A 21423-nucleotide genomic window follows, 5' to 3' on the forward strand; every position below is an offset into this window, starting at 1 on the left:
ACATGAGATTTCCTGGAACTCATTACTATATGCAAATGTCTGGTCTGCACGCACAATCATCTTCCCTGGTGGTCTTTGGATGGTCATTGGAGTCTTCAGATGAAAGCTTCTAGTCTTGTTTGCTGCGTCCCCTGACTGACCTTTACTTCTGCGCAAACTCAGTTCTGGGATCAGTAGACCACAGCCTGCCCGATTACTGTTCCCATCCTCTTGTAACTTTCTCATCTCTGTGGTCCTGTGCATCCCTTCTCAAGATCTGCGTTGCCTACAGGGAGATTATCTCCCCCCATCTCACCCCCATCCCTTATCCTACAACCATCCCAGCCTCTAAGTACCTAAGGTATTTACAACTACAACATCTTCCTTGGGTTTGGGGCCTTAACACTTTCATTACAAAAAAAAAGGGGGGGGGGGGGGGGGCAGGCACCCCCCATCCTGCAGCTGCATCTGGTTCTGAGGCCTCTTTATGCACACAAACTCCAGCCCACAAGGAGACAAAGGCATTTATTCATTTAATTTTCAGCAAGAGTGAAACTACACATAAAAAGTAAATCCAGCCCATAAAAATATAGTTACAAATAATTTAAAGATGACATTAAAATCTTTGCCTCACAACTTTAAAACAGATCCTACATAAGAACAATAATAAATGCTTATTAGCAACAAGCTTTCCTAGAGGAATCATGCCCAGGCCAAGCAGCTCAGGGCTGCCCTGCCTACCGCTTGGTGCCAGCCACCAGATCTGTCTGCAAGAGAGAAGCAGTAGCAATCTTCCCATGAGATGGAAGCGCTTACAATTAATTCCTGTTGGCTCTTGAGTGACTGTCTGTGTCCTGCAGTAGGGGAGTTACCACTCCGTTAGTAGCGCTGCAGAGAAGGACTGCAGCGACTTCCCATGCCCGAGCCCTGGCACTCCACAGCCGCTGCTCCTTCCTGGCGGGGAGCTGCACGCTCGCAGTCAGAAGTGTTCAAGCACGGCTCATTCTCCACGTGAGGAGCCAGGAGCCTGTCTTCGTGTATGCACCCACCAGAACTGTTTCTGAATCTGCTGCTTTCTATGGAGAAAGACAGACAGCGAGGGGTGAGCCATAGGTCCAGCTGGCCGACAAGTGTGTCATCAAACTGAGCACATTTGGCTATTGGCGTGTGCCCGATGAGCAGTATCTCGCTAACCACAGCTCAGTCTTCTCTTATAAATCATTCCCGTGTGCTTGGTGGGACCCAGGTGAAGGAGAAAGCCTTCAGAACAACGTCTCACCTGTCTCAGCAGACACGTATACCTCTTCCCAGGTATAATCACCCAGGTTCACAGGCTGCTTCAGCCAATGATCCTCTGCTAACACTGTGAGAGTTGTGCGCCGCTCCGGAACAGGATGCAGAAGCCCAGCCATGATGTTCATGAGACCTGGGCAGAGAGAGTATTAAGAGGAATGCCTCAGGCTGTATTTTAGGCATGCTGGGAATGCAAAACACACTTCATATTCCAAAAAAGTGAAGATTTTTAATAACAAATCCTCCCTGCTAATCCCTTGTGCAGTACCTGTTCTACCAGAGTCTTAGTCACATGAGCTCTGCTCTGGAAATGATCTGACATTTCCAGGTTGTGAAAACAGAGAACGGGGCGCAGAGTTAGGATGCCCAGGAGGAGAGAAGTAGAAACAAAGGCCAGCGCGGCAAGCCTGACTTGGTGCTTCCAAGCCCAGTTCTTGTCCTGCAGTCATCCTGTGTTTGATCTGCGATTAAAGGTGCACTCAGGGTTCAGGGAAAGCTTCAAGAATCTACCAGCCAATTGCAGCACCCTGCTTTACAACCATAGCGCTCCTAAGGATCCCAGAGAATTTGTTGATGAAAGTTTCTTTAGCCTAACACGCCATTAGTTTTCTATGCCTCCAACAGAAAACAGCCAGTGTATTTTTCCTGTAAGGTCAAGCCACACAATTCATTCAGAAATTATACATTAACACATTATCATCTGTCCCAAAAGTGACGTGGCATTCATTGGCAATAGTGAGATAAAACTTGCCTTAGTGTTACAAGACTGCCATGACTGATCTTAAAGTTCTTTACAAGAGTGAACCTTCCCGTCAGGCATTAGTTGTTCTGATTTTCTCAGATATAAACCTCACTGACGCTTGACAAGCTAGTAAATTGAGTCATCATAAAAAATGGGAGGCCTGGAATTTGAAACTAATGAAATATATGGCAGATAGCTGTATTCATTGCAGGCATGAAGAACTGCAGAACTTACCTGAAAAGGACACCTCGGCTAACTCTGCTTCAGTGAGCAGCTTTAAAAATCATTGCTGAGCACATTTGGAAGCATTTTTCCAGCCTTCCCCTCTATTTCTGGAGAATAAATACTGCTCATACTTTCCCAAGAGATCTGCATCTTTAGAAAAACAAATGGGAAAAATTTACCTTTTGACACAGGCCAAGGAGGATTCAGGACAGCTGCCATGGTCTCCTCCAGCTCACAGAAGGGATTCTCTCCAAATACCAGGGTATACAGCGTGACACCAAGTGACCACATCTCCAGCTCAGGGCCACAGTACCTATGCAGATATAAACCTGTGTAAACTCAGACTGCAAATACATAATTGTGTGCTAAATAAAGTAAAAAGAAAACAGGCAGTTGATAGCCCTTGTTTCCAATTTTTATTTTAACATAGGAAGCTTCAAGACTTCTAATAAGGTTCTCAGTGTTTTTGAGAAGTCTGTACTATCCTTCTCCATGAAAGAAAAACAACCAAAGAATAAGAATGGCCAACCAGTTTTGGTTGATGAGTATGTATAGTATGCAACTAGACTTCCACATGGATAATCTGGTGACGAGAACTTAAGCCACCTCCTTCTTCACCGTAAGCCAAAACTATCAAGTAAAATATTAAGTGGAATCCTTATCTTTTCCCATCCATTTCAAAACAAAAGTTATGTGGAAATAAATACTATCTAGATTTCATCTAAGAAAAAGGGGAAGTTTCTCCACACAGTAACAGGCTGAATTTCCCAGGGCAGTGCTGCTTCATCTTCCATCTCATTACCAGCAGGAACTTCCTCTCCATCTTGCATTGCTTCTGCCCCACCCCCGGTCCCTGTCCCCGTTTAAGAGGAGCTGCCTGAAGGAGCCATGAAAACAGCTGTGAAATGGGAGCAAGATAATATATTGCAAGTACAATTAATGTTTGCCACCCTGTGATGGCACGGCTTCCCTCCAGGAGCAGGTATGACACTGTCAGCCTCCAGGTGAAGAGCAGTCAGAGAAGGAGAAAATCGGGGAAAAGACAGCTAAGATTTGGGCAGCACATCCAAGATAGCAGGAAGACAAGCTGCAAAGGAAGAATCCTTGAGTCCAGAGGAGCACAAAAATCAATGGGGAGATGAACACTATCAAACTGCAAAAGTTCATACAGGGAAGCACATAGGGAAGAAGGGAAGAGACGAGCTGAGAGTGGGAGCAATACAAAACACAGACATGGTAAGGGGCAGATGCTATACAGCAATACTTGCTCATACCATCTCTCTAAAAGAGCAGCTTTTGCTAGAGACCTATCAGCACGTTCATACACAGGTATGAAGAGAAGATTAGCAAGCTGATGTACATATTACATATTACAAAAGATTAAGGAAAAGGGACACATTCAAGTCACAATACAACTCATCTAGACTCTTCTATCAGGCTGGAAATTAAAATCATAGGCTTGTTCTTGAACTCAGCTCTGCAGCAGGACAGACAGGAGTTGCAAAACACCTGACCAGAACAAGAAAGCCAGTCAACAGACTCGGTCAGAAACACTCTGTACATATTCAAGCCTTTACAAGTAATTTCTGTCACTGCAGTGCCCAACTTTATACACATTCAAACCCTTACAAGGAATTTCTGTCAGTGTGGTGCCCTAAATCTTGCTGCAGTTTTCTGTGGTTAGATAACTCTAGCAAGAGTACCAATGGCAATGCAGCTTGGCTTCTCTGTTCCAGCCCTGCACATACGTTTTTGGTGCAATGGACACAAAAATTACTTTCCAGAGGGTTACATACGGTTTGCCAGACAGCACTTCTGGTGAGCAGTATTCAATTGTCCCACAGAAGGTATAAAACAGTTTGCCAGGTTCCAGGTAGGCAGCTGAACCAAAGTCTACTAATTTGATTGTGAAATCTTCAGCAATGACAATGTTTTCATCCTTGATGTCTCTGTGAAGGATGTTTCTACAGTGGAGGTACCCAACAGCTGACACAAGCTGATAAAGGAGGAAAGAATTAGGTGTTACTACACAGAGGTGTCCTTCTGGATAATCTGCGTGGCATCACAGAGACACATCTGACAGCCACACTTTGGCTTGTTTTGACACTATATAAACAAGATAGATCCCAATTTCGGTAACTGGAAATGAACTCAGGCATGCCTGTCAGCATTGCTGCAGTGGGTGTTGCAATGCTCTTGGGAGAGAGACTTAAAAAAGCCTTTGCTTTCTTTCCTCTCACAAATGTGCAGGAAAAGGGTATGCTGTAGTCACGATGCCCTTGTTTTTTTGGTTAGAAGCATAAGCGCTTACTGTTACAGTTCTGCAGGTTACTCTATTTTTATCCCAGCTTCATCTGGAGGATCATTACACTCATTTGGAAGATATTACTGTGTGCCTCTGATACTGCAGGATGACAAAGCATTTAAAAGTGAAGATTGGTATAAATAATACAGTCACTCCTAAATTCCATTCTTCTTTCTGCACGATTCATGCTTTAGTGTCATAATTAAGAATACCATCAAAATTATATCACCTTGGAGACAATCGTGATCCCTACCGCAATACATTCGAGCAAGAAAAACAGATGGCTGAGGGAGAAAAGTTTCTATTTATACTACAAAGCTCCCTCTGCAGAGAAATACTGTAGAGGTCTGAAGTAACAAAGCACCCCTACCAGCTCAGGGTTGGTTTAGGAAAAGGGCTTACCTGTCAGAAGTTTAAAGGGACCACTGACTGCAATTTGTGAATGCACACTGCACAGCAGACACAGAGAAGGTGCATCACTTTGGTTACCAGCTTCCCTGAGCACTCCAGTGAGAGGAGTGTGGACACAGTGGTGGGTTACCAGGTGCAAAGTAATTCTTGAATACCTTAGAGCAAGGAATTTACTCCAGAACATGTGAGGGGGAATTACTTGGGGACTACTGTTGCAGTTAACTCAATGAACAAAGGACAACTCAGCTCTCAGGCAAGCTCCTGACTCACAGTAAACTACTTTGAGTTATTTTGCATTATGCCACGTTAAAATCCAAGATAACTTCTTGATTTTAAATTCTTTAAAAAGAGGAAAGCCCTTTACTACCACAACAAATCTAAACCAAGCACTGACCTAAGTGGAAGTGTGGCTTTTAGTGAGGCTTGGGGCAATTTCCATGCACTTTCCTCCTCCCACAGCAGAAGCGTGACTGCTGCGAGATGAATGGGCGTCCTGGTGACAGGTAGTGTGTGCTGCCACAATCACAGGCAAAGAGGTGATGGCTCTATAGGAAATCCTCCTATGAAATAAGGTCCTCTAAAGGTTTCTTTGTTACAAGTCTCTAGGTAAACCTTAAGAAGGTTTCTACCGGTAGCATTTCAATTAGCTAGAAATGAGCTCTACAGAATAACGAGGAAAAGTTCTGCAGGTATTGAGCATGACTCTGATTCAGCACGCCTACTGATTAGCCAGGAATTCTTTTGAGTGTAAGAGGATCCTTGTTCTTAAATTAACCAAATCTTTCCTGCATGTAGCAGCTGTACATTCCCAGCTCTCACCTGTCTGAATATATAGCTCGCTAATGGCTCATCCAAGTTGGGCTGATTATCAATGAATGTAAAGAGATCCAGACCAGACCCATGCTTCTCCATCACCAGCTGGAAGAAGTGTTCATTTTCAAATACGTCCAGCACCTATAAATAACAGACTTTTTTATTCATGTGCTTCATCTTAAAATTGCCTTTTTTTTTTTTAAACAAACACTGCTCTCCTCTTGGAGATTTAATCAACATGTATTATAATCTTTGAAGTCTCATTTCACTGAGCACAAATCTTTCTTGAAAAAAAGAGCATAATTAAAACGGAGAGCAGAATTGAAGCCAAGAGGAATTCTCTCTCTGGGGAAAAAAAATCCAAACCCCAAACCAAAAAGGAGGAATCAAGATACGTATCCAGATTATGTACAGAACTAGTACATGGTCAGATGTAACATCATACTTCCAAGATACGCATCCTATCATCTTGAAATAACATACAGGCTTTTTTTCTGTCAAGTTACACCTTCAGATCTATGTTTGGTGTAAAAGTGTCAAGGCAAACGACAGTCTGCTGTAATATACCCTCCAAAACAAAGCAGGATTCCTTTCTTTCCTGAAAACATAGATTTAATACAGGACAATTCCTCACTCCTGAAGAGGAACGTGAGACACCAAGTACTCAAACGAACCATACAATGCAGTTCAAACTACATTCCCTCTGAGTTCACTGTACCTTAATGATACTGGGGTGCCGCAGCTTCAACAGGATTGCAATTTCTTGCGTAACTCTCCCTCGATCAGGATCATCTACCCAGCAGTCCTCAAGCACCCTCTCCTTCCAGATGAACTTTACGACAACCTACACAGAAAACAGCATTCAGCATCACCTGCAAAAGCATGGTTTTAAGTGTCTGGTAAATTAATTTCCAGGGAAAATGTTAGTGATTCATATTACTAGAAGGACAGAAGCAACCCAATGTGCATTGCTTATAGTATATTTAAACATATTTAAATTAATTTAGTCCTAGAAGCCAAATGATGCACAGAAATGGAATGTATTTATTTTCTTTTTATTGATGCTCTGAATTCCAAAGGCTTTGCCAGGCCAGCTCTCTTATCAACCCAATTACAGCAGTGGTGACTTCTGGCATAGGGGTACAGAGGAGGGAAATTGGCACTTAACATCCATATCCATGCAGAGAAACACCACAGCTTGCCTCTCAACACCCAAAATACTTCTGCTGATAAAAAGGAGGGTTTCATAACCTCAACATGTCTAGTCCACATTCTTGAGTCATGGCACGATAAAGACTTTGAAGTTTGTAATTTTCTTTAGGAACAGAAGACTAAAACCTGTCACTCTGTTAAGCTTAATGTATACTTCTTTCAACACGTTAAATTAGCTTACATGGTCAGACTTACTCTGTGCCTGTTGTCTTGGGTAACGGTCATATACTACATCAATGCAAATATTTTCCTGTTCTGTTTCCATGAAGTCAGTGATTTCAGATTTTTGTTTAAACAAAGGAAACCCCCAAACTACCAAACAGCCACTTTTAATAGTGTAGTATTGACAGAATATGAACACACTAACTTTCCAGTTTTCATCCTAAATAGTTATTGCAAGGAGATCTAAAAGAAACATTTAACCTCCTGGTGATCTTTCTTGCTCCTGGCAGTCCACACAAAGCCAAAAGACCCTTTGCCAATTAGACTGAGAGTGTTGTAATTTTTTGCGTACTCTCCCTCACATGCCCTTAATCCTGCAAGATCTTCAGCTCTTCGAGAATTCTCAAACAATGAAGTTGATCTGATGGCCTAGGTATAGATAAAAAAGCAAAAAAAATAAAGCAAGCCACAAAGTAACATTTATAAAATCAAGTAAATAATGACGAGAAAGTACACATCTGCAAGAATAGCTGAAAGGAGTGATCTTTGTTTCTGACAGCAAGAACTGCACGTTGATGTAACCGTCACAGTATGAGACAAATCAAGTCAACAGTCAGCATTCAGCAGCTATAAATACTGCTTAATTCAGAGAAAGGTAAAGAAAACAGAAGCATATGCACCTTAGATGTTCACACAAAATTCTCTGTGCCAGTAGGATAATGAATTCATTGTGGTCTATCACCAAATGGTAATTTTATTTGATGAACAAGAAGTAGGTTACTTTCAATGTTGTAATTTTTCCAAGTAAGTGTATTCTAGATGGACAGAATTTAAAAGGTGCTGCTTTAAGCCTTGTCTATAAATTTTGCAATTTCTGTTTGCCTCAGTAAATCTAAAAAGATTTCATTTATAAAAGATATTAAATTCCCAGTGTTTTCCAAACTTTCTGGTAAAACAGCATTTTACTTCTGTAGATTGGTCTCTCAGTAGACATGAAGAGCAAACAAGTTTGAAGTAAACCCTCCTAAATTTTAACACCCCAGTAAAATTCCTAATAAGCAAACAATACATGCCTTCCTACCAAGGCCTGCAACACTGCATGAGAAATTAAACATAACAGAAGTTTTTCTCGCTCTGAGGACAGGGTTGGGATTGTTCGTTTTGGGGATTATTAGGTTTCTCCACCAAAGATGGCATCTAAAATGCGTGATCACAGAACATCTTTATGACATACACAGTATGTCATACTGAGAGGAAACACAGCAAATCTCATGGGGACATTTGTTTTGAATAATGAAATTTGAAGTTATACATGAAACAATCAGAACTGCTTATATTTTGACATATGCATGGAAGATAATTTTTTTAAAGGAAAACAAGAGCCACCTTACTACTTAGCTCTCAAAAGTCTCATCAAAAAATACTCCAAATAGGAGGTTTTGCCAATAGCCAAGCTTTTCATTCAAATACCTACTTTATCTTCCAGCTCACTAATTAAAGGCAAGGCAGGGGAGGGAAACTACATGTCTAATTTGCAGCGCATTGCATTAAGCAACAGCTTCTTGCAGTGCCAGTTTGGAACTGTCACCACTATACACATTACACATGCGGTATCTAAATATCTAGGTAATTCTCTGTTAAGGTCATTATAAAATCCAGCTATGTAAAGATCTAAGAAATGCACAGATTTATTCAAGGGATCTAGATCATCACCATTACCTATTTCAATTGATCAAAAATACTATTTTCCTCTACAGCCTTGGTCAAAGTCCTGTCAGTTTTACATTCCACTACTAACCAAAAGCAGGCCTGAGCAGTTCTGTGTTCGGGTTTGACAGCACTGACATGTACCTACTGCTCAGCTGTGTGGTGTTAGCTTTCTATACACCATCCTGAATGCAGCCTCTCAGGAGGCAGCTAAAAACTGCAGGTTTCTTTTGTTGACACAAGTCAGTCAATGGAAGTTTTCAACCTAATATTTCCTTTCTAAATAACGTTGTGTCATTGGTGCCAGTGTGATTAGATTGCTGCAAACTTCTATTGTAGATGTACTTAAACCAGCCTAAGGACAAATTTAAAATTAGGTGCTTTCATTGTACTACACCAAGACAAACACACGCTACCAGAAATGTTACAAAACAGCAATCTGAAATATTTCTTTTGACATAAAACTGGTGAAACAAAGTAACAGCAATATCCATCCACCACCTCACAACATTATTTTAATCTGAAAATCTTTTCAACTTTAGCTTCAGCTTAACAGTCAAACAAGGAGAGAAATGCTCAATATTATACCATAGTAGGATTTCTTACTTCTCCAAGACTATTTGTGGAAAGATCGGCAATAGAGTCAGCAGAGCTTGCTAGACTGGAAAGCAAAAGCTGAGTCTTTGCTACCACTTCCTTCTGGCTCTGTAGAAGGTCTTTCACCACCCAGACACAGAAAAGTACGGTAGGGTCCTGCAGCTCTACCTGTTTCACTTCAAAGAGTATACCTGTAGAAACAGGTGAGGAAGTTAAAATGGTAGAATGAAACTTTAGTGTTGAACCACAGACAGTTTAGCTCAAAATTCCGAGTTCTTAAAGTGAATTACTCCATTATTTATTTGGGGAACACCTACTCAGCAAGGAATCATCTGATGGGCTGACAACAGCACAGCTATTACTTGGCAGCTACCCCCATAGTTCCCAACCCCCTGCAGAAACTTGTCAGTGCCCAATTGTGATTATTAATCTCACATTGTTATTCTAAATTACAAAAAATCAGGAATTTTATACAACAAGCCACTGAATCCAGCTGAAGGAGTGAATGAAATACATTCCGTTACACAATTTTCATACAAGTCTGTTCAGGAAAAGTTATCAGGTTCAAATTTTTTAATTGTGCTTTAAAAATATTTCTGACTATTCAGTCTGGATTAATTTCTTAGTAATTTTGTATTTTATACCACCTGCTTTTCTAATACCCCCTGAGTAGACTTAAATACAATTTTATCTTCTAGATGCTAGAGAGCTTCTTCCTTCCTCTCCACTGTGAGCTTCTAACCAGAACTGTCTGCCTCCTGCAAAAATGTAGGTGAAAAAGAGCACCCCTCATTAATTTTGGGAAGGGGAGAAACAGGTTTAACTTACTTAATTGTGAACCATCTCTGTGACGGCAATTCCCAGTGTAGCTGCCTTCCAGAATCTCCAAGGTCAAAGGATCTGCTGGATTCAGCCTTCCTTCTTGTCTCACCGGGGTTGATGTTACTTTTATCGCCATATTTTGCTGGCCATGCAACTGACAGTCTTCTTGAGGACTACCTTTGCCCTTCAGTATGTTTCTGTTGATGTTGTCACCCATGGGCTCTTGTACAAGAGTTTCTGGCTTCTCAAGAAACACTTTTGAGGATTCTTCAGAGTTTTCTAAATGCCTTTGGGAGGCCAGCAACCCAGAACCATCTTCTACAGCAACACCATTCAACAGATCCTTTTCTTGCCCTGTTGAAAAGGCACTGTTACTTGGAGTTCGCATATAGTCCACAGCTGAGTCTGCTGCATTAGAGAAAGATGTTCTTACAGGAGCTGCAGTAATACCTGAACGATTGTCGGAGTTCCCCTTGACATCAGCATTCAGATTCAGTACCTCAAGACCACAGCAAACACAGTTCAGCTCAGTGTCTGATTCTTTAACATCTTCAGAGGTTGTGGCAACTCCTGGTGCAGAAGCACTGCAACCCATTTTATTTCCTGAGCAAACATTATGGATAGTGTGTGTTCCGTTTGCAAAGAAGGATGAAGCATCATTTAGCAGGCAGTTTTCAACAACAACGTGCTCAAGGCTGGCATGTTTTGCATCATACAAGTTTGGTTTTGACAACTGCCCTTTAACCATGTGGCTTTGGAAGTCTTGTCTGCAGTCCACTGTGGTCCCAGACCATGGCTCATCTATTGTTGGTGTTTCAGGTGAGTTACAAGTAACATCAGCAGGCAGCTTAACCAGGCCATAGGATGCAGTACCTAGATTGTCTTCTAGCCTAGAACAAACAGACAACAAGGCAACATTTACTGAAGAAGCCTGTCCCCAGGCATCAGTGTGGTGCTGATGCTTCAGCATTTCATATGGTAACCTACAGATATGCTGACAATTTACTTCCTTGAGTTCTTGACGATGAACTTGTAACTGGTTAGACAAGACACTAGTGTCACTGGCATTTCAATCTTAGATGCACCACATACTGCACTGTCACTGCTTCTTACTAGAATCTTCATGTTCTGACTTAAACCCAACTGTTCTGAATCAAATGACATGGGAGAGTGCCTCGCAGAGGGTTTGAGAATTATTTGATCCTGCAGTTTCCACTGTTCTACGCTGTTCCACTGCTCTGATTCTGTCAAGCCAAGTGTCAGGGTAAGACTCTCTATGGTGGGCTGACAGTCCATTGGTGGCAATGCTGTCTTCACTGCAAGGATTCAAAGTTATTAGTAATATAATGATGACAAAAGGATGAGAAAACCATCATACTGCATACCACCCGTTCTTCTGTTACTATGGTCACTATTTAAAACATGCACTAATTGTTTTATTCTAAAGTTTAAAAGAAAAAGGCAGAAAGCTGTTGGCACAGGCATCCAAAATCCTAATAAATTCCATCTTGACCAAAGAAGAGCAGGTACACTCAAATGGCACTCTTTCCCTATGGATTACTTCCTTCTCTAGCTTAATTTCTAAATATAGATCATTTACCACAACAAAAAAAACCATACATGCGGCAGGATACTTACAACCCTGAGAACAGAAGATCCCTTGTCTGTCCAACAGAAGATGGATGTCCCCATCCATCAATGTAAACATGGTTCAACGAAGCCCATACCACAAGGTATTTTACAAACATTTCTATTAGTGAAAATGCAGAGTAGAAAAAACAATCCATGCAGCAGAGCACTTACAATCCAAGTATGATGTGAGAGACATATCCAGGAGAGGACAAGGAAACAATGAGACTGTCAGTCTCCTTAAAAAGCAACAACAACTGTGCGGTAATAGTTTATATATTAAAATGGGCAGTAAATATTTTCTGAGGGTTAGAATTGTTAACGTGGAAGGCTTCAAATTTGACTTAAGATAAACTATATGCATCATATAGGTACCTGTGCAGAATTTCTGACCTTGTAACAGGAAAAAGACCTGGAAATGTACAGTAAAAATGGCTGAAGTAACACAGTACCCTGTTTTAATGGATGACCTGCCAGTTACACCAAGCACTGGAAGGAATAACATTTAGAATTCATTCCAGGTAACCTGGCTTCAGCATAACACCAGCTGGCAGATATCACAGGAGATAAACATCCACTGTTTCTGATCTAGCAAGCATAGAGCCTAATTACTTTCCCTAATCTGGGTGAAGTATTTAGTCCCTTTAGAGATGGAACCTCTGTAACTTTACAATTGTAGGTTGTACAGATCTAAACAAAAAATCTGAAAGTAGGCAAAACACAATCTGTCTTGCAAATGGTGCTCAGATTCTGAAGAGAGCAAAATGTGGAAGGCTCTTGTTACACCTTCCCACAGACATCACAGAGGTGAAAAAACAGTTTTTGCTGGCGATTACCACCACGGCTCTTCATTTTTCAAAGTGAATATGCAGTCTGTGAAATGCCTACCTGTTAGAAGGTGTGGATACCATTTCAGGAGGTGAGGGAGTAGAAAAGAAGTTAGTCCCATTCTTTTGTTTAGTCTCGTCATGTATTAATTTGTTGTCTTTGTGTCTATGTTTCAATTTCTGCTCTTCATCTCTTGAGGGTAGGCTTGCCAAAGATGCAGCCAAGAAGCTGCTGTCTGTACCAAACAAGAAATAAAACGATACCAATTTCATCTTTTATGTTTAGGCTTCAGAGACTACAGTGATTAAAAACGATCTCGGAACTGCCTTGGTCTGTCTCAACCCTATGGAACTGAGTATAAAAGATGTGGTTAAGGCAAAGTGGTCCAAATATGAACACTCCACTCTACTGGAGAAATCCACTCCACTCACCTGAGAAATCATCACATGCAGGAATCTAATTTGCTAAAATTTGCATTCCTATCAAAGCTCTTGGACATGTATTAGCCTTCTGGGTTAGCTACTGGGATTGAAGTTAAGAGACCTAAAAAAAAGGCCAATGACTGGAATTAAAGTGATCATACAAATTGCAGCAGGAAAAAAAAAAAAAAAAGCCCAAAACACACATACATTCCCCATTTCAAACACTTAAAATGAAAAGGTTTAGACTGCACTTATATAACTCACTGAAACTGCAAGACAAAGAAGTATACAGTCTAAACATTTAAGAGAAAGATTAAGACAAAAACTACTTTCCTTCCCCAGTGGCAACAGATCAAAAGTGAAAAACACAGGTTTGCAAAGTGAAGTAACCCAAGTATTGTTGCTGCAGAAGGCGGCAACGAGTGAACAAATCTAGATTCAGGTCTAGAGCAATCCTTCCACTTAGTAAAGGCTGAATGCCAACAATGCTTCCTCACTAAAGAACTGAATTAGATTCACTCTTGGATTAGAGGCATCACTTCACCAAAAAATTACCTAAGAAACTGCACACTGTCTACTAACTCTTCTTTGTTCCAGTAGTGTGCATTGGTTTCAATGCAGCTGTGCATTTCTTAGCAAAGAGAAAAAGAAAATTGGAAAAAAAACAACAACAAAGGAGACAAAACCAGCACAAAAGATCTCTTGCAATACAGATGGAAGTATGGACTTGTGTTCTCTGCTATGGGCAGCGCTAGCTGGAAAAACAGATTTGGAGACATGAAGCTTTCTTGCTTCTGCTTATTCCTGTTACGTTCAGCGAAATATAATTTTGATAAATTATTTGTAAATGCGGCAATCTGCATCAGAAGACTATGTGATGCCTCCTAACTGAAACATCACAGCAACATGACATTGAATATTAACCAGCAACATGAGACAATTCAGAAGAATATTAGTATTTTCCCTTAAAAGAGTAGTCCTAAGTACAGCTCTGCAGCAATACTGTCACAAATGCCATATTTTACATGCCTTAAAATACTCAGAGATCCTAACAGGGGAGGGAGGGACAGGGAAGTGCTTGTTAAGTACAAAGCATTCTCTATTAACAGCGTAGTTTCCAACTTGGGCATTCAGTTTCATCTTCTTAGCAACAAAGAGAGAAACACAACCTTAGGCGAACAATTCTGTTTACCTTGGGTTATAGTGGAAATCCAATTTAAAACCTGCATGGAGGTGCATTACATTTACAAAGCATGCTCCCGTGTTCATAGGCAAATCTCTCGCCTCTCATTATTTTACCTTTGTCACAGCAGCCAGAGCCATTTGTATGGCAGGCAGTAACACCTTCAAAGATGCACTCACTCTCTGTCCCTCTGGAGTCGTCAAGACGAGGTAACAGCAAAGAACAACCGCTGCTTCTCTCCATGTTGTTATAGAAACCAGGGATCAGGAACATAATGTTCTAAAACACAGAACAAAACCTTATAAAGCTGAGCTGGCTCTCAAAGGTTGGGGGCAAATGCTAAGAGTCCATGTTTGTGAACCTGATCCTCATGGATAGCCAGGCAAAAGTGATCAACATGACTATGGAGAACATGTATGTGTGCAGCTTGCTTTAGGCTACTTGAAATCCACACCAGCTCCTCAGCAGTGCAAGACTTCGCAATTACAACAAGGGAATCTGCATATCTTACAGCTTACTCGCTGAATACACAGAACACAGAGGTTTTGTGACAGACAGGAAGGAGTGTAAAAGACGACTTTACAATTCCAATGGATATGCTGGCAGACACAGCAGTCTTCGGGGAGGAATTAAAACTCATATCTTACCTTTCCCAACAGTTCTTTCTTCTCATAGCCAAACAGCATTAAAGCAAAACTATCCTTGATGCCACAGATGGTTCCATCTGACTGGACAGTAATAAGACCACTGATGGTGGAGAAAACCACAGCTGTAGCAGAGTAATGACCGCCTGTGAAAGAGCCAACTTCTTCCGTCTGCAGAACACCATCTTTCTGTTCTGCTACTTGGCTCTCCTCCAGAAGGCTTACTTGCAGCTTTAAACTGAGAGGAAACATGTTACCCTCTCTGGACTGGCCTACAGCCTGCTGGATCCTGAGGTTCTAAATTAAAGCAAAAAACAAAAACCAGATAGAAAACCTCTAACTAACCAAATGTTTTTGTTTTATTTCAGTATTCACATAAAATTACACAGGAACATCCTCTGGAAAAAGGAGCAGAAAAAGAAAAATGAACCAGTCCTGTGAGTATCAAAGTGAACAAAGTCTGGTCTTCTAAGGATTTGGAATCCAGTGTTGAATATCCTGATGACGAAACCAGGCAAGTCCATGCTGCCGCTTTTCAGCAAACAAGGCTTTAGTAAGGCCTCTTTCAACTACCTAGCTGCCTGTTTTCATTTGCAAGATTTGGGTATTCTTTAGTTTCACTCCTCAGACAGACATGACTGAAACAGACTAAAGAATTCAAAATAATTTTAGGGAGCTGACATAGACAGCATGTTTTCTTAAAAAGCCAGGACTGGAGAAAAATGTCTTTCACCAGGACAGATTCCACAGTGAGAGGTCAGGGTTTGGTTTCATTTTTAGTTAGGAAATACTCAGACAGCAGCTCCACAAGTAAGCAGCACACCCTTTTTCAGGAGACTTACACTTCTCTCTGAAAAGGCTTTCTTCTGTTATGTAAGGAGGGAAAACAGTGTGCACGTGTTCCAAATGGGAAGGGAATGGAAGAACCTGGCTGGTGCTTATACTATACCTTTGGGATTTTTTTGCCTAGAGGAGGTATCTGCACAGAAGGAATCAAGTCCTTTATGTGTAGCCCAACTACTTCTTCCAATGTTGGGTAGCCATGGAGATGTGCAAAAAGAAGGTCACATGATGTAATCTTTCCCTTGGGAAGAAAATTTACAGGACTATTTTAATTTTATCATTTTAGCCACAGTCCACTCAATCCTTTAACAACAATTTCTGCAAATATCTAAGCAAATGGCAAGAATGAAACTGCAAGTTTCATTCTGCAGTCTCTCTGTGGACACAACTAATTCAGTAAAAGCAGACATAGCATAATGCAATACTTCTCCAACATTGCCATGTAGAGCCTGCCCCTTGCCACAGGGGAGAGGCAGGGGAGTCCAACGAACTTCCCAGAACTTTTCCTCAGCAAGCTGATCCCTTCATAAGGGCACCCCTGCCATGAATAACCAACCCCCTGTAGAACTGTCACTGTTCAAGACTAAGATTTCCCCAGAAGACAGACAATGTATTTTAATGTGACTTGTCGAATATGTCAACATGAGCTTCATGGGAGATATATGCACAGGTCCTACACTGTGCAGTCCCAGTCTCAGTAAGTGCTATGTACACCTTCGTGTTCACAAACAGTACTGTGCCTACTGGCTTTTAGACATGTTCCATTCCCACAAACTCTCACAAACTGTCGTCTCATTTGATCATTAGGAAAACACTCACATCAACCCTGAAGGAAACAGAAGCTGAAAGTCTTTCAACTGGTTCCAGTACAACCACACAACACGGGTTCTCCTTGCTTCTTATTTTCCTCAGCCAGACGGAGACAGGGATCTTCTCGTTGAGACGGCCTACAATATCTACCTTTCCAGAGGATTCAGAGTTGTAGTCATAATTTACTAAGACTGTGGTTACTTCGCAAGAATTTCAAACAAGAATAAAATATTAAACCAAGATATCTCCCTGTCATTGTTAGAAAAATACTGTTTCTTGACTACTTACTAGTTTTTTATTGGAAGAAACATAGTGTTAAGATAGCGGTGAAAAAGTTTGCAAATAATTCATTGCTCATACACAAAATGTCGTTGCTTTTGTATCTTCTCCCCCTGGTCACGAAGACTAAAGGCATTTCCTTCAGCATAATAAATGTGCCAATCCAATACCTTGTGCCAGAGAGAAATGCCTTTCAGAGATGCCTTATTTTTAAGGGCTGCCCCACGGTGCTAATGAATACTCCACGTTAGTAACATAGTTCTTACTTTCAGCTGCAAGAATAGCAGTTTAATTTCTTATGGGAGGAGATTCTTCTCAAATCAGAAAATGTTTATTCATCTTATAACCTGCCATGTTTCATATCAAGCTTTTTATCATTTTTACATGATCTTGATAGAATGGGTTTAAGAATTACGCAGTGACTCCTATAAAGTACTTGGAATAGCTGCAGCTTAGAATTTGTGCCTTTGTCAGACATTTAACTTTAATCCTGGATTACACAGAATCAAACTTAGATATTGCACCCCCCACCCCCCCATCCAATTGAGTAATAGGAAGATCAAGCTCTGAGATGCTGACACTTTCAGTATAAAAATAAAACACCAGGAAGAATATGAGCTCATTTTCCAAGTATCTGCTAGTGACAGCTCACAACAGCAGCAAAAGAAAATAATTTTGTGACGTTTCTCATGCAGTTCTCTTATAAACAACCCCACTACAGGCAAAGTATCAATTCTACTCTTTCGCACCAATTAGGGTGTTTTGGCACAGACATTTCACAGTATTTGACTGACTTGTAACTTCTTAATATTCACAATCCAGTTTAAGATAAATTTTCAAATAATTTTTAAAAGACCAGACAATCGGGAACTTTTCCTTAACAGGTTTTTCCATGTTAAGCAATTACAAATAAATGTATTTATTCTTTTTTATTATCTTTTTTTTTCCCAATCTGATGTCCTTTAGGTTCTGATTTGGTCAAGTCACCATGACTATAGAAGTTGGCAGCTGCAAGGCTCTCACAGCTGTCTCCCAAGCCATCTTTTGCCCTCTAAATTCTCAAATCTGCAAACTTTTAATTTAATTAGTTCTACAAATGAAATAATTGCCAAATGCCCATGAAGTTAAATATATCAGGAAATGATACTGAAAATGTCAAAACCAACCCAACCCCAAAACTCCAAACCAAAGCCTACAATAACTCCTTCAACATTTCACATACCACAGTTCCTGAAACCACCGGTGAACTTTCTTCTGTTTCTATGTACTCCTCACCCACTGCTTCCCATACCTCTTGACTGGATTTGGATATCAAGTGGGACAGCTTTTTACCAATGAGTTCCTGGCTGCTACACCCAAGCAGCTTGCAGGCTTTGTCATTAGCCATTAGGATCTAGAAAAGGAGAAAAAACCCCAACCAAAACAAAAGAATAAAAGCCCTAGGTTTTGTTAATAGATCATCATCTCATAGTGTTGCTTTAATGTCATTATAATATCCCTTCCTCTTGGTGGAAATGGGGTGGTTCTTTAAAATTTTGATTTTTTCAAAAACAGTTCACTAAAGCTTTATTCTAGGACATCCCTTTCCTACGCATCTTCTTGGTTAAGAGGGTTTGAGACATTGCTTTCCTTGTAGGTTTCCTGCTTTCTTTTAACTGTAAATGATTACACCCATGAAGGCAAAATTACCAAGTTGTATTTGCAAGCAAAGCCTGGGCAAGCCACAAAATTTTGCCCACAGCTGAAGGCAGGCAGTAATTCCACCAGCTATTGACATATTAAGCCTGTGTTACAGAGCAAGTCAGGATTATTTAATGCCTTTAAGGTGGGTAAGCCTGAGCTGTCAGTTCTAGCTAAAAGTGGCACAGCTCTTTCAAGTTTTCAGTACTCAGTTTTATATTAATTTACTCTCATGGCAGAAACAGAGAAATTCTCTCCCTCCCAGTGCAAAAAGGCATATTTACTGGGGCAGACTGAGACTTAGTGCCATCACAAACCCATCCCAGGGCTGGCACTTAACAGACAGAAGACCTGAAGCACATTCTGCTTTTCCTTCCTTCCCTCATGCCACTTCACAGCTCATTCTTCTTTATTCCTTTTTTCTGTTTGAAAAAAGATTCAAGACATCTGTGCTTCCGCTACTGTCTTGTATATTTTGCTAAGTACAACCTGCAATGGAAATAAATGTGTTGTCATTCTCCAGAAGACTACTGAGCTTGAGCAGACTATAAAATGCCTTCATGACGCTCTGATTGCCTGCAGATACACATAAGAATAACAGGCATTTTAGCCTGTCTGATGTCACACAACCTATACCAGTCATGGCCTGCTTAGTTTAGCAGTTACTACTGCAAATACCTCTGTTGTGTTGACATCCACAGTGAAGATGGCTTTGTTTGGATTGCGTGCAGCAGTTGAGAGGTGCTGGCTGGATTCCTCCACAGTGAGGGCATGCAAAAAGGAGCAAGAAGCAGAACTTCCAACAAAAGTGGAGCGAGAGGCAGAATCCCACCGAGCCCATGAGTTACCACTTTTGCTGGTACAAATGTTACGAGCTGCCAGTGAAGACAAACAGTAGGAGTTCCACTTCTCCCCTGTGAGAAGATAAAAGATCAGCTATGTAGCTGTAACAGTCTATGACAGGAGTATTAAGAGGAATGGATAAAAAAATTAGTTGTCAGCTGAAGCAACTTTCAAGTAGTCCCAGAATATACGCTTCTAGATTTGTAAAAAAATTACAAGAAAATACAAATCAATGAAACCGAAGAAAACAGAAACAATTCTAATAAACATATCTTGAATGACAGCCACTGGAACAATTAAACTCTGTCCATAGCCTAGAAAAACATTGCCAATATCCGTAAGATTCAAGCAGACTAGTTAACTTCTATTTTTCTTTAACTTTTCACTTAACAGATTTTAAAAGGGTTTAAAATCTTTCAAGTTAAAATTGAAACTGTTATTAAATATAATTTAGTAAGTGTTCAAGCTCTTGTTAAATACTGTATTAGTCGGAAGCCAGTTAATTAACTGCTCACAAGATAAGACACTAAAACACCTGAGCCCACACCTATGTTTTATGTCACACAATGCCAAGCGATTGTACTAAAATTTTCAAAGGTTCTGTTTGTAAAAAATGTTTCTTTGGCAAGTGGCATCAGCAGCCAAATGCCATCACTCCACTCCCAAAACACGAAGCAGCTTTGAAGGTTTAGCAGTACTCGAAGAAGCATCACGAACAACTCCTCACAAGGACATCTCTGCATTTATGCATCGCATACAGTATGAATATGCTCACCACAATAAAACAGGGAGACCAGTATCTGGACGCATTGTAAACTGCAAGGTTCTTCCCCTCCTAACAGAATCCAGCATAACAATATCTTTCTCCTCATTTGGGGATTTTTCATGGTTCAGATAATAATACAAGATGGAGGGCAGTCCAGTGGAAGCCAGTAAAGGTTGCCCAGGGACAAATACAAGTGCAGAGCACCTATTCAGCAACACATCCCCTGTAAACTCTCCCAGCTTGCAGTAATCTATGGCTCAGAGGCTTACTGAACAAGCACTTTCTGACAGCTATTTATTGCTATTACCCCTAGGTTTGAGGGAGGGGAAGAGGAAGATCTGAAACACATCACCTTCACTGATGACACATGAGCTCAATCTCAAAATACGGTGCTCACCACACAGAGATGCTTTAAGCCGGCAGAGTTCAGAAAGCTGACTTTTCCTGCTTTTGCGGGCCCAGGGGTAGGATCTACTTAGCTTATCGGAGCTATTCAAGTGAGTAAGGACTAGGCCTACTGATGGAGGCAGAAGGCCCCCTTCAGAAGGGCTGTAAGCCTTGGCTGCCATGATCACACTCTGGTTGCCTAGGGAGCCACCACCTGTAAGAGAAGCACAACAAATTCAGTCAGCCTTACAGCCAGGCACTACCGCTCAGGACGCTGGCAGGTAGCGATGTGTTCGAAGGCAAAGCATAGCCCTGTAAGTTATGGCAAGACTGCCGCTTGCTCTTGCGCGTCCTGATCAATGATCAACATTTGGCCTGCGGCGTTAAAGCAAAGCTGGCTCACGCTGGCCACCGTCCTGCCCGGGGGCACGGGATGCCCGTGACTGGCAGGACGTGTCCACCGTATTTCCGTAAGACCTACCAAGCACCCAGTCAGCACGTTCCTGCTCGCTTTAAAAGTGAAAGCTCTCGTGAGGAAGCAAGTGTAGCACAGCCTCCTGCCCACCCAGGGTGCCGCCCGCACCGCCCAGCCTCCCGGGGCTGCAGCCCCAGCCCGCCTGCCCGGCCCCGGCCCCACCAGGACAGCCACAGCCACCCCGCCGCTCCTCCAGGCGGCCGCCGCACCACCGGCGGGCGCGAGGAAGTAAGGGGCGGGACTCGGCAACAAGCGCCACCCAATAAGCGAAGGCAGCAAGAGAGCGGCACGGGGAAGAGCCAATGGAGTGCCGGCGCGGGAGGAGGCAAAACTGATCCGGAGTCAGCCCCGCGGCGCCCTCCGGCC

General features: G+C 41.6%; 1 protein-coding gene across 3 annotated transcripts; it reads right to left on the minus strand.

Annotated features, from left to right (window-relative positions):
* Nucleotides 1-487: 487 nt before the first annotated feature.
* Nucleotides 488-21337, minus strand: PASK (PAS domain containing serine/threonine kinase). Of its 3 annotated transcripts, none has more exons than XM_055816836.1 (18): nt 21220-21337; nt 20593-20796; nt 19265-19500; nt 18129-18299; nt 16637-16777; nt 15924-16058; nt 14978-15271; nt 14447-14609; nt 12786-12960; nt 10275-11158; nt 9438-9637; nt 7404-7571; nt 6487-6612; nt 5775-5909; nt 4036-4235; nt 2419-2552; nt 1259-1405; nt 488-1055 (listed from the first exon to the last, which is right to left on the minus strand). In XM_055816836.1, the coding sequence occupies exons 2-18, from the start codon at nt 20762-20764 to the stop codon at nt 859-861; spliced, it is 3678 nt and encodes a 1225-aa protein (XP_055672811.1). In that variant the 5' UTR covers nt 20765-20796; nt 21220-21337; the 3' UTR covers nt 488-858. The 3 variants fall into 3 exon arrangements, with proteins under 3 accessions (XP_055672811.1, XP_055672812.1, XP_013154126.2); XM_055816837.1 differs by lacking the exon at nt 21220-21337 and having other exon boundaries at nt 10275-10622; nt 10719-11158; nt 20593-21131; XM_013298672.3 differs by lacking the exon at nt 21220-21337 and having other exon boundaries at nt 9456-9637; nt 20593-21130.
* Between the last annotated feature and the right edge of the window lie 86 nt (nt 21338-21423).

This window comes from Falco peregrinus, chromosome 12, assembly GCF_023634155.1.
Source record: "Falco peregrinus isolate bFalPer1 chromosome 12, bFalPer1.pri, whole genome shotgun sequence".
In the NCBI taxonomy this organism is placed as follows: Eukaryota; Metazoa; Chordata; class Aves; order Falconiformes; family Falconidae; genus Falco; species Falco peregrinus.